This window comes from Muscardinus avellanarius, assembly GCF_963383645.1.
Source record: "Muscardinus avellanarius genome assembly, chromosome: 16".
In the NCBI taxonomy this organism is placed as follows: domain Eukaryota; kingdom Metazoa; phylum Chordata; class Mammalia; order Rodentia; family Gliridae; genus Muscardinus; species Muscardinus avellanarius.
Window position 1 is genome coordinate 48,074,527 of NC_137802.1, and position 13,103 is coordinate 48,087,629.

Consider the following 13,103-nt stretch of genomic DNA (forward strand, 5'->3'; position numbering starts at 1 on the left):
CATCTGTTTCTCTTGTGAGACAGGAAGTGGCTATTTAGGTCAGTGTAGCCTTGGCCGAGGTCTCCTCTGTCCCCATCTCTACCTCAGAGATGCATGAAGAGAAAAGAACTTCCCTCTGCAGACCTGAGAATGAACTGGATAACGTGGGGCAGGCTGGGGGAGCTACAGCCTCCGTTCCCAGACACCAAAAGCAAACAGACAAAAGCAAAATGCAAAACAAAGCATTTCAGAGTGAAGCATTTTGTTAAACCCATTAAAATAATAAGTAGATATGGGAATGATGGATAAGTGCTGGGCCTTTAGGTTTCTGATAGGTGTGATGCCAGGAATAAGACTCTTTCAAGTGATTCTTGAGTTACATTTTGTTCAAAGGGACTTTTCTTCCTTGGATAAATGGAGATTTTAATAGAAGCCTTGTAGGCCTTTCAGTGGCCAGTTAGCAGTGGGACATTTGTCTTCATCTTTTTAAGTGATACTGTAAGAGTCTCTTGAGAGACTCAAACCTACAGTTCTCTGGAGTAATTAATATCCTTAATTTGTATTCTTTTTGTGGGAAATTCTTTTGGAATTTATAGTGGCCTCGATTTTTTTTTTTTTTTTTTGGTTTTATTTTTTATGTCTTGGAAGCCTTTGGGATTTTGAAGTTTATTTATTTACTTATTTTTATATTTATTAATATTTTTGAGGTACTGGGATGGAACCCAGGGGTATTATACCTCTGAGCTACACCCCTAGCCCTGTTTTTTTATTATTTATTTTGAAACAGGGTCTCACTAAGTTGCAAAGGACCTCACTAAATAGCTCCTCCTGTCTCCGCCTCCCAAATGCTGGGATTACAAGTGTGCGCCACCACCATGCTCGGCTTGATTTTGAAGGTTTAGATAGAAACTTTGTAATATGTTGGGGCATATAGTTTTGGAAATTAAAAGAAGGAAATTTTTTATTTTCTGTTTAACACACACTGAATAAATGAGGCCCAAAAACTTCTATGCCTGTCTTTACTCTGCTATTCTGTGAATACTTGAAGACTTACTTTTTTTTTTTTTTCTTTTGGTGGTACTGGAGCTGGAACCCTGAGGCTTTCTACCTCTCGGCTATACTCCCAGACCTATTTTATATTTTATGTGGAAATGGTCTCACTAAGTTGCTGAGAGCCTCACTAAGTAGCTGAGGCTGGCTTCGAATCTGTGCGAGCCTCATGTCTCAGCCTCCCAAGTGCAGGGATTACAAGCGTGCGCCATCACGCCTGGCAAAGACTTACATTTTGAGGAGGATGTCATTTTAACTTGTCTTTGCTATGGTATTCTTTCCTTTTTTGTGTGTGGTATTAGGTATTGAACCCAAAGGCATTCTATCTCCAAGCTACATCCCCAGCCCAATTTTATTTCTTGTTTGGAAATAAGGTCTCACTAGGTTGCTGAGAGCCTAAGTTTCTGAGGCTGGCTTTGAACATGCAATCCTCCTGTCTTAGCCTCCCAAGTACTGGGATTACAGGTGTGCACCACCATGCCCAGCTTATAATAGTCTTTTCTCATGTTCTTTGAAATGTGTGTATTTTATATATATAAGGACTTAGCACATATAATAAGCATATACATATAAAAACACAGGAAATCTATGATTTAAGGATTAATATTTATACTTTTTTGGTACTAGGTATTGAACCAAGTGACATTCTGCCTGTGATCCACTCTCTGAGCTCTTTTTTTTTTTTTTCCCTCGGGTCTGGAGATGGAACCCAGAGGCATTCGACCTCCAAACTATACCCTGTACCCTGTTTTTTATTATTCATTCTTTTGGTGGGGGGTCTGGGGATGGAACCCAGGGGCATTCGACCTCCGAGCTACAGCCCCTGCCCTATTTTTTATTCTTTATTTTGAAACCAGGTCTCACTGAGTTGCAGAGGCCTCACTAAGTAGCTGAGGCTGTCTGCAAACGGTGACCCTCCAGTTTCAGCCTCCCGAATGCTGGGATTACAAGCGTGCGCCACCACGCCCGGCTTTATTCTTCATTTTGAAACGGTCTCACTAAGTTGCAGAGGGCCTCACTAAGTAGCTGAGGCTATCTGCAAACTGTGATCCTCCTGTCTTAGCCTCCCAAATGCTGGTATTATAAGCGTGTGCCACCACACCTGGCTCCTGTTTTATTTTTTATATTGAAACACGGCCTTGCTAGGTTGCTGAGAGTCTCAGTTGCTGAGGCTGGTCTCAAACCTGCAGTCCTCCTGTCTCAGCTTCCCAAGTCCTGGGATTACGGACATGTACTGCCATGCCCACCTATGTTCATACTTGACAAAATCTTTTTAGAGTATTTTTTGACTTAATTTTTTTTTTTTTTTTTGTAATGGGGATTGAACCCAGAGGCATTCTTTTTTTTATTTTTTTATTTAAAAAATTTTTTTGGTGGTACTGGGGTTCCTGGAAACCCTTCTACCTCCGGGCTACACTCCCAGACCTATTTTTATATTTTTATTTGGAAACAGGGTCTCTTAAGCCAGCGAGGCTGGCTTCGAACCTGCGCCATCCTCCTGGATGCTGGGATTATAAGCGTGCACCACCATACCCAGCCCCAGAGGCATTCTACCTCTGAGCTACACCTCCAACCCTATTTTTTATTCTTTATTTTGAAACAGGGTCTCAGTACGTTGCAGAGAGTCTAAGTAGCTGAGGCTGGCTTTGAACCTGCCATCCTTCTGTCTCAGCCTCCCAAGTACTGGGATTACAAGCATGTGCCACCATGCCTGGCTGGCTCTAACTTAAATTTAATATTTACTTAATAGGCCTATCTAATTTATGTCTTGTTAAAGGCAATATCTTGCCAGGCATGGTGACGCATGCTTATAATCTCAGTACTTGGGTGGCTGAGACAGCAGGATCACAGGTTCAAGGCCAGTTCACAACTTAGTGGGGCCCTCAGCAACACAGCAAGATCCTGTTTCAAAATAAAAATGAAACCAGGCATGGTGGCATACACTTTAATCCCAGTACTTGGGAGACTGAGACAGGAGGATCACACAGGTTCAAAGCCAGCCTTAGCTCTTTATTTAGTGAGGCTCTTAGCAACTTAGTGAGACCCTGTTTCTAGAAAATATATATAAAATAGATCTGGGAGTGCAGCCTGGAGGTAGAAGGCCCCTGGGTTTAATCCCCAGTATCACAAAAAGAAAAAGGAAAAAGAAAGAAGGAAGGAAGGAAGGAAGGAAGGAAGGAAGGAAGGAAAGGAGAAGAAAAGGAAAGGAAAAAAAGGCTAGAGGTGTAGCTGGGAGGTAGAATGCCCCTGGGATAAGCAGAAACAAGTGGCTTCAGGCACTTTGGACCCAGCTTGCTCACAAATTGTTCTCCCAAAAGTGAGAATTATTGTTAAACAAAGTATGTTTTGAGATGCTCATGTTTTAATTTTCCATGGCAGGAACCTTCAGCCTATGGTGTCATCCCAAGTTTGAGGATCGATGTCAGTCTGTGGTAGAATTCATTAAAAGAGCCATCATGCACTCCAAAAATGGGAAGTTTCTCTATTTCTTGAGATCCAGGGTTCCAGGTAAGGCTATAGTTATATTATTTAACTTAATTCTTGAGTGTGATCCAGTATAGTATCAAAATGCCCCTCAATCCCTCCCCCATACACAAAGGCCACACTTACTAGAAGCTTTTTTTCCTGGTTGTTATAGCATCTACTCTTCCTATAGAATCCAGTGGCTAATCCTCTGCCTTTGTGCATTAATCCCACAATGCTGTGGGATTTTTTTTTTTTGGGGGGGGGTGTCTGGGGATGGAACCCAGGGGCATTCGACCTCCAAGCTACTCCCCCTGCCCTATTTTTTATTCTTTATTTTGAAACCGGGTCTCACTGAATTGCAGAGGGCCTCACTAAGTAGCTGAGGCTGTCCTCGAACCGCGATCCTCTGGTCTCAGCCTCCCGAATGCTGGGATTACAGGCGTGTGCCACCACGCCCGGCGCTGTGGGATTTCTGAGGAGGAATCTTTGGTTCTTTGACCATGTGAATGAGAAAACTCAAACTCCCACTTCTGATGTCCAGGCAGCATATAAACATTTGACATTCTGAGATGGCTTCTTGTTACCAATCTGGGCATGTTGAACAGGGAATGTAAGCCAGTGTTTACCAGAAAGGCAGTAGTGAGTGTCTAGGAAGTGGAGCCAGTCACAGGCTGTTAGGAAATGCTAGCCGTGGGTTTGCCCTCATTTTGCTAAACTTGCTGTCAAAGAGTAGATATTTTTTGTTGTATTTTGCTGCCCTTATTATTGTTAAAACAAAAACTTCTGTCCATTTGGGAGCTCTGAGCTGTTCCCAGCCTTGCTGGTGTGGCTGTTTTGTCCTTCTTGGCCGCTCAGGGAGGTGTCTGTATACTCTCAAGGGATGGTTTGGTAGAATCTGTTTCTATAGCATGGTGTAAGGCAAAATGATAAGTGTATATATCATATATATCATATATATACAGAATACAAATCAAACTTAAAACGAGAAATTCAGCCAGGCGTGGTGGCGCACACTTGTAATCCCAGTACATGGAAAACTGAGACAGGGAGAGCGCAGGTTCGCAGCCAGCCTCAGCTACTTAGTGAGGCCTCCACAGCTTAGTGAGACCCTGTTCCAAAATAAAGAATAAAAAATAGGATGGGATAAGCCGGGCGTGGTGCCATGCTTATAATCCCCTGGGATTTGGGAGGCTGAGACAGGATTGCGGTTTGCTGACAGCCTCAGCTACTTAGTGAGACCCTCTGCAATTTAGACCCTGTTTCAAAATAAAGAATAAAAATAGGGCTGTGGGTGTAGCTCGGAGGTCGAATGCCCCTGGGTTCCATCCCCAGACCTGCAAAAAAAAAAAAGATGGGGTGTAACTTGGAGGTAGAATACCCCTGGATTCAATCCCCAGTAATACAAAAACAAACAAACAAACAGAGAGAACTTCATGCTTTCCCATTGAATCAAACTAAGTTTCTTGCCCAGTGTGGGAGTGCACACTTGTAATCCCAATACTTGGGAGTCGGAGAAAGGATGATCAGAGATTCCCAGCTAGCCTCAACAACTTAGGCACTCAGCAACTTAGTGAGACCCTGCTTCAAAATAAAAGAATAAAATAGGGCTGGTGGTATAGCTCAGAGGTAGAAGGCCTCTAGTACAAAAAATAAAAAAAAATTAAGATTCTTAAACATGGTGCCAAGAAATTGCACTAATAAATGGGACTTGCAAGGGAGCCTTGGGAAGAACATCAGTAACAGGACTGAATCAGGTGACAGGAATGTTTTGTATAATCTTGATTTAAATGAGACATGACAAGGTGTAAACTGTATTAATTCCCACTTCATTTAGTATTTGATTCAGTGCTGTCAACACATTTGGGTATCATACATTTGACTTGGTTAAAAGGAAAGTTAGAAACCTCCCTCAGGAATTGACTCTGCTTAGCAATTCTTAAAGTTTGTGGCTTTTTGGAGTACTTATTTAACAAATGTTTATTTTGTAATTCAGTGCTAATGCCTCATGACTGCCCTCAGAGAGCTCATAGTCTCAAAGAGAGGGCAGGAAAGAAGACAAAGGCAAGAAGAGCGCATGTTCAGCACAATATACCAAGCATGGCGTGATTACCAAGGGCAGGGTACAAGGGCAAACCAGGCAACTCTCAGGAGTGGACTCTGCAGCATTTCGCTGCTTGCTGAGTATTGACTTTGTGGAGTCTTGCCCTTCACAGGACAGTTCATTTCATGCCATGAATGTTCCCCACCTGAAGGATTTTAACTTTAAGATTCTTGACATTATATTAAGGGCTAGACCTTCTAATGTTTGCTACTGTCGAGTGCCTATCATGTGCCAGATACTTGGTTAGTTTCTTGGTTTAAATATCTCTAATTTCGCCGGGCGTGGTGCCACATGCTTGTAATCCAGCCTTCGGGAGGCTGAGACCAGAGCATCGTGGTTCACGGACAGCCTCAGCTACTTAGTGCAGCCCTGTGCAACTCAGTGAGACCCTGTTCCAAAATAAAGAATAAAAAATAGGGCAGGGGCTGTAGCTTGGAGGTCGAATGCCCCTGGGTTCCATCCCTAGACCTGCAAAACAAAAACAATAAATGTCTCTAATTTTGGTAAGAGCATCAAGGTCAGTTTATTAAATAAGGCTATTTTCATTTTGCCTATGAGGAAACTGAGGCTGAGGCTCAAAAGTTCAGTTACAGTTGGATGTAGTGGCACACACTTATAATCCCAGTATTTGGGAGGCTGAGATAGGAGGATCACAGGTTCAAGCTATCCTCAGCAACTTGGTGAGGCTATCAGCAATTTAGGGAGACCCTGTGTTTTCAAAGGGGCGGAAGTATAGCTAACAGGTAGAAGGTCCCTGGGTTTCACTCCCAGTAGCACCAAAAAAAGCTACTCTAAAAAGTAACTTAGAGCCAAGCATGGTGGTGTACGCTTGTAATCCCAATATTTGGGAGGCTGAGACAGGAGGATTGCAGTTCATGGCCAGCCTCAACTACTTAGTGAAGCCCTTTGCGATTCAGACCCTGTTTCAAAATAAAGAATCAAAAATAGGGCTGAGGGTGTAGCTCGGAGGTAGACTGCCCCTGGATTCAATCCCCAGACCCACAAAATAAAATAGAAAAACTGTTTGAAACTATACCCCAATAATTGTAGATCTTTTTCCCCTACCAGTGTGCCTACAGAATTTCTTTTGATATGATAATGGCAGACAAAGAATTCTTTCAAAAATTTTTTTATTTCCAATTCTTTCTCAGGATAGTTTGCTTATTTACCTTCCATAGTCCCTTTGTTTATTGAACCAAGATAGTCTTAGTTCCCTTGAACCTGTTTGAGTGTCCCTGCTGTTATGGGCGGGTATCTTTGTTCTGTGGCACTGGGGGTTGGGATTCCCCAGCACAGAGCCTGATGAGGGTGTGCAGCTCCCCTTGAGCTTGACTGGAGTCTCTACAGGCACTTCTGCACTGAGTAGCACCAATCCCAGCTTGTCCACACAACTGTAGTTGTTATTCTTCTAAAAGCTTCATTATAAGCCAGACATGGTGGTGCATACTTGTGATCCGAGTACTTGGAAGGTTGAGACAAGAGGATCACAGATTTGTAGCCAGCCTCATCTACTTAGTGAGGCCCTTTGCAATTTAGTAAGAACCTGTTGCAAAATAAAAAATAAAAGCTGGGCATGGTGGCGCATGCTTGTAATCCCAGCTCTCTTGGGAGGCTGAGACAGGAGGATCGCACAGATTTGAAGTCAGCCCCAGCTACTTAGTGAGGCTCTCAGCAACTTAGTCAGACCCTGTTTCCAAATAAAGTATAAAATAGGTCTGGGAGTGTAGTCCAGAGGTAGAAGGCACATGGGTTCCACCCCAGGTACTACTACTACAACAGCAACAACTACTGCTACTATTACTACTACTACTACTACTACTACTACTACTAATAATAATAATAATAATAATAATAATAATATAGCCGGATGTGGTGGTGCACACTTGTAATCCCTGTGCATGGGAGGTGGAGACAGGAGGATCACCCTGTTTCTAAATAAAAGTATAAAATAGGTCTGAGAGTGTAGCCCAGAGGTAGAAGGGTTTCCAGGAACCCCAGTACCACAAATAAATAAATAATAAATAATAAAATAAATAAAATAAAAAGTTGGGCATGGTGGTACATGCTTGTAATTTCAGTACTTGGGAGGCTGAGACAGGAGGATCACATGTTTTCAGCAGGCCTCATCTACTTAATGAGGCTCTTTGAAACTTAGTGAGACCCTATTTCAAAAATAAAGAATAAAGCCAGGCATGGTGGTGCACTCTTGTAGTCCTAGCATTTGGGAGGCTGAGACAGGAAGATCACGGTTCTCGGACAGCCTCAGCTACTTAGTGAAGCCCTTTGCAACTCAGTAAGATTCTATTTCAAAATAAAGAATAAAAAATAGGGTTGGGGGCATAGCTAGGAGCTAGAATACCCCTAGGTTTCATCCCTAGTACTGAAAAAAAAAAAAAATCAGTCTGGGAGTGTAGATTGGAGGTAAAATGCCCCTGGGTTCAATCCCAAGTACTAAAAAAAAAAAAAAAAAAAAGTGTACGAGTGTATGGCTCAGAGGTAGAGTGCCTCTGGGTTCAATCCCCAGTACTTTGGAGAAAAAAAAAAAAGCATCATCATCTCTTTTTCTGTTTCTATAACCCAACATAACTTCAGAAGCAGAAAAGGGAATGCTGGCAAGGAATGAATAAAGGTGGCTAAACCTGATTGTCCTGGCATGAAGTAAATGGCAGGAACGATAGGCCTATCAACTTTTATTTCAGTTCTTGCTTTCTACTTACCAGTCTTTCTACTACAGCTGGAATTTTGTAGGGAGCTCTCTTATCTTGGTTCGTTTTCTTTTGCTCTAACAAAATACCTGAGACTTGAGAACTTTATTTATTTATTTATTTATTTTATTTATTTATATTATTATTTTGAAGTATGGGGGATGGAACCCAGGGACATTCTACCTTCGAGCTATACCCCCAGCCCTATTTTTTATTCTTTATTTTATTTTTTTTGCAGGTCTGGGGATGGAACCCAGGGGCATTTGACCTCTGAGCTACACCTCCTCCCCTATTTTTTATTCTTTCTTTATTTGTTTGTTTATTTTTGCAGGTTTGGGGATGGAATCCAGGGGCATTTGACCTCCAAGCTACACCCCCTTCCCTATTTTTTATTCTTTATTTTGAAACAGGGTCTCACTAAGTTGCGGAGGGCCTCACTAAGTAGCTGAGGCTGTCCACGAACTGCAATGCTCTGGTCTCAGCCTCCTGAATGCTGGGATTACAAGCGTGTGCCACCACACCCAGCTTTTATTCTTGATTTTTGAAACAGGGTCTCACTGAGTTGCAGAAGGCTTCACTAAGTAGCCGAGGCTGGCTGCAAATCATGATCCTCCTGTCTCAGCCTCCCAAATCCTGGAATTACCAACATGTACCACCACACCCAGCTTCTTTGAGTAAGTTATTAAAAAAGGTTATCCAGGTGTGGTAGCACATACCTGTAATTCTAGTACTTGGGATGTTGAGGCAGGAGGATTGCAGGTTCAAGGTCAGCCTTAGCTAGTAGTGAGACTCTCACCAACCCAGTAAGACCCTGTTTCAAAATAAAAATAAAAATAAATTAGGGCTGGGTGGAATAGAATTCCTCTTGGTTCAATCCCCAGTACCACAAAAAAAAGAAAAATGTTTATTTAACTTATAGTTCTGGAGAGCATGGTATGGCATCGTCTGGGCTCTGGTAAGGGCCTCCTGGTGGATGGCATCAGTGACAGATGCCATTACAGTGGCAGGAATGTGTGCAGAAGAGGAATTGAGAGGAGGTGCCAGGTTCACTTAGAACAACCCATTGTCAACGGACCTAATTCAGTACCAAAGACCTGACACACTCCTAGGAGACCGATCCCTTTTAAACATGGAGTCCCCATAACATAGTCACCTTCTTTTAGACCCCACCTTTTAAAAGGTTCTGCCACAGAGGGGGCCAAGCTTCCACACAACCCTTTGGAAACACTATATCCAAACTACGGCACTTGTGAACAGCCTGAGTCCTCACCTTGAGAATGCTGTTAGATAATGCTGAATAAGTATCTCCCATTCCCAACAGAGAGGCTTTTGATTCTTGTCCTTGCTTGAGAATCTTAACCTGGGATTGGCTACTGAGCCTCAAACAAAGTCTCTAGCTTGGCATTATTCACTGGGCTGTTTTGGGGAGCAAGATTCTCGGCTGTTAAGAATGCTTCTGGGGAAGATGGGCATGTGGAATAGGCTTGTAATCCAGACTACTTTATAGGCTAAGGCAGGAGGATCAGAAGTTTGAGGCCAGTCTGGGTAATTTAGCAAGCTCCTGTCTCAAACCGTGTGTCTCTTTGCGTGTACATGCGCGTGCGTGCATGTGTGCGTGTGTGCGTGTGTGTGTGTGTGTGTGTGTGTGTGTGTGTGTGTGTGGTGTTGAGGATCACACCCAAGTCCTTGGGCATGCTAGGTAAGCATTCTGGTCACTGAGCTATACCCCAGCCCAGAGTCCCTGTCTTAAAGAATAAAAAGGACTGAGGATATAGCTCAGTAGTAAAGTGTTCTTGGAGTTCAATCACTAATATCGTACGCACGAGCACACACAGACACACACGCGCACGCACACACAGTCATTCAGCAGAGTAAATAAGTTCCCTTGAGCATGAAATAGGGTAGTGATGCTTCTGCAAAAGGAGCCTTCTACCTCCGGGCTACACTCCCAGACCTATTTTATATTTTATTTGGAAACAGGGTCTCTTAAGCCAGTGAGGCTGGCTTCGAACCTGCAGGATCCTCCTGTCTCTGCCTACCAAGCCCGGGGATTACAAGTGTGCACCACCACGCCTGGCCCCAGTGGCCCTTTTTGGAACTGTTTTTGCACAAAATAGATATATGAGCTATAAAAAAGCCCCATTTTGCCGGGCGTGGTGGCGCACACTTGTAATCCCCGTGCTTGGGAGGCTGAGACAGGAGGATCGCACGGGTTCGAAGCCAGCCTCAGCTACGTAGTAAGGCTCTCAGCAACTTAGTGAGACCCTGTTTTCAAATAAAATAGAAAATAGGTCTGGGAGTATAGCCCAGAGGTAGAAAGCCAATGGGTTCCACCCCCAGTACCACCCCAAAAAAAAAAAAAGAGTTGTGGTTAGGTGCATTGTTCCCTCTGAATATTTCTCTTCGTTTTCATTCTCAAAGGACTGCCACCAACTCCAGTCCAGTTGCTCTATCCAGTGTCCCGATTCAGCAATGTCAAATCCCTTCAGCACCTTTGCAGATTCCGGATCCGACAGCTTGTCCGGATAGATCACATCCCGGATCTTCCACTGCCTAAGTACAGTGGGGTGATGAGGGTTGGGGCAGGAGTGGGGAGTATGGAGGGTGAATTAGAAATGTCAGTAAGGCCCGCAAGCTGCTTATACAGGCAGAGAGCCTGGCATAAAATAGTCATGAGCATCATTCTTTCACCTCTCCTGTGTCTCAGCACTAATTCTAGATCTGTCACATTGCAGCCAAAAGGGAGGAAGGTGAGTGTATTGGCCTGCCTTCTTCAGATCCTATGAAGAGTGGAGTGGGAGTGGTTAAGATCTAGGGAGACAGGGCTGGAGGTGTAGCTGGGTGGTAGAACACTTGCCTAGCTTGCAGGAGGTCCCAGATTTGATCCCCATCTCACACACACACACACACACACACACACACACACACACACACACACGAGACAGAACTGTGATAAGTGAGAAAATGAGAATTGTATTAGGTTGGCAGAAAGTCTTAGGTGTAGTTTCAGGTCAAGATTAAGGGAGTAAAGAGAAAGAGTTGAATAAAGTTGGCATTTCTTTTATATTTTATACTAATAACACTATGTGTGTATCCTTCTTATTTTTTACAGACCTCTGATCTCTTATATCCGAAAATTCTACTACTACGATCCTCAGGAAGAGGTATACCTGTCTCTAAAGGAAGCGCAGCTTATTTCCAAACAGAAGCAAGAGGTGGAACCCTCCACGTAGCGAGGGGCCCTGCTGGTTGCCACCGAGGGTAGGAGCTCTTGCTTCCCTGTCTGGTGTGTGGACCCAGCAGCTCTCGACATGTGTTGAGCCTTCCACCCTCCAAAGCATACTCCAATCCAGGCATCTGGCCGTGGAATTAGTGGATAGGACAAATGGGCTCCTCAGAGGGGCACATGCCCCATTTGAGAGAAGAGCAAACACGAAGGGCATAAAGAGTATTTGCCAAGCAACGTGCAAGCTAACTGCTGAATATAAATGAGGAGGAGGAAACACAAGTAGAGCTGAGTGTTCAGCTTTCTCTCCGACTTGTCTTGGCTGATCTCCCTGTTGATGCACAAATGATACATAAAGTAGGAAGCCAAGGGGAGGAGAACCTTCTGAGGGGATGAAACATGCCTTTGTTTGCAGTAGGTACTTCAGCAGGGGCTCTACCAAGTCCCACAGCTTGGGTTATGGGGATAAGGAGAAAGAGCCTTGGAGCCACTGCAAAGTAATTTATTGAAGAGAATGGAGGAATTAATTTATTTCAGAGGCTATTCTCCCATTGCTACACTGAGTCATTTATTCTCCATTAAATATCTTGGAATACTGGTTTATGCAAGTGAATTCTAATCAGCCTTTCAAGCTACACTAAAGTTAACTTTGAAAGTTTGAGGCAAGTGGGATGTACTTAGGAGACTGAGACCAGGAGGATTGCAGCTTCAAGATCAGCATCAGCAACTTAGCAAGACCTTGTTTCAATATAAAAAGTAAAATTGGGCTAGGCATGTAGGTTGGCAGTAGAATGCCCTGAGTTCAATCCACACTACCCTCCCTCACAGGAAAAAAAGAGAGTTTGAGGTAAGTAAGGAATATAGTTGAAGGGAACTGTGATTTTGGTGGTGTTGGCTGAGTAAGAGCTCACATTCTATTATCTACTGCCAGTTTGCAGTGGTTCCATTTTCCCTTAGTGTGGGTGTCATTGCTAAGCACTGGATACCTGGGCTTCTCCTCTAACCTTCTGTGTCCCTCAGTCCCATCCCCCATACAAAACAAACCAACGGGAGTAACTGCCTCAGACTGAGGAAAGACTTTAATCTCTTTACTTTCTCTGTTTCCAGTGGAGAGTGACAGCTGGTATTGGTGTCCCATGGGTTTTTCTTTATCCCCCCCCTCTTTTTTTTTTTCCGGTACTGGGGATGGAATCCAGGGGCATTTTACCTCTGAGCTACACCCCCAGTCCTATTTTTTTTTTTTTTGGTGGTACTGGGGGTAGAATCCAGGGGCTGCTTCCGGGCTACACTCCCAGTACCACAAAAGGAGGAAAAGGAGTGTAAGTTGCATGAGTTACATTTCAGCCTAACTTTTTTAGAAGAGCCTTTTTGTTAACGGGGGTCCAAAAATGGGAGAGTTTTTCTGAGTTGTCATTCAGCCAATACCATCTTATTTGTTAGGTATCCAGAGTGAATTGGGAATAAAGTTCCTAACAGGCAGTCAAAGGCCCTGTTCTCACTGAGCTACTTGTAGGGAAAGCCAAGCAGTGAACATTTAAGCAGATGAATAGGCTAATTTCAGGCAGCTGTACGTGTT

At 43.6% G+C, this 13,103-nt stretch overlaps 1 protein-coding gene across 1 annotated transcript in view; it reads left to right on the forward strand.

Annotated features, from left to right (window-relative positions):
- The window catches only part of SOCS7 (suppressor of cytokine signaling 7), a gene marked incomplete at its 3' end in the record, with an annotated part of 34,444 nt that extends 22,910 nt beyond the window's left edge, over nt 1-11,534 (forward strand). The window contains exons 7-9 of the mRNA XM_080713413.1: nt 3,409-3,537; nt 10,723-10,858; nt 11,414-11,534. Of these exons, the coding sequence (XP_080569539.1) occupies nt 3,409-3,537; nt 10,723-10,858; nt 11,414-11,534 (386 nt within the window). The remainder of the gene's footprint in view (nt 1-3,408; nt 3,538-10,722; nt 10,859-11,413) is intronic.
- Nucleotides 11,535-13,103: the final 1,569 nt, after the last annotated feature.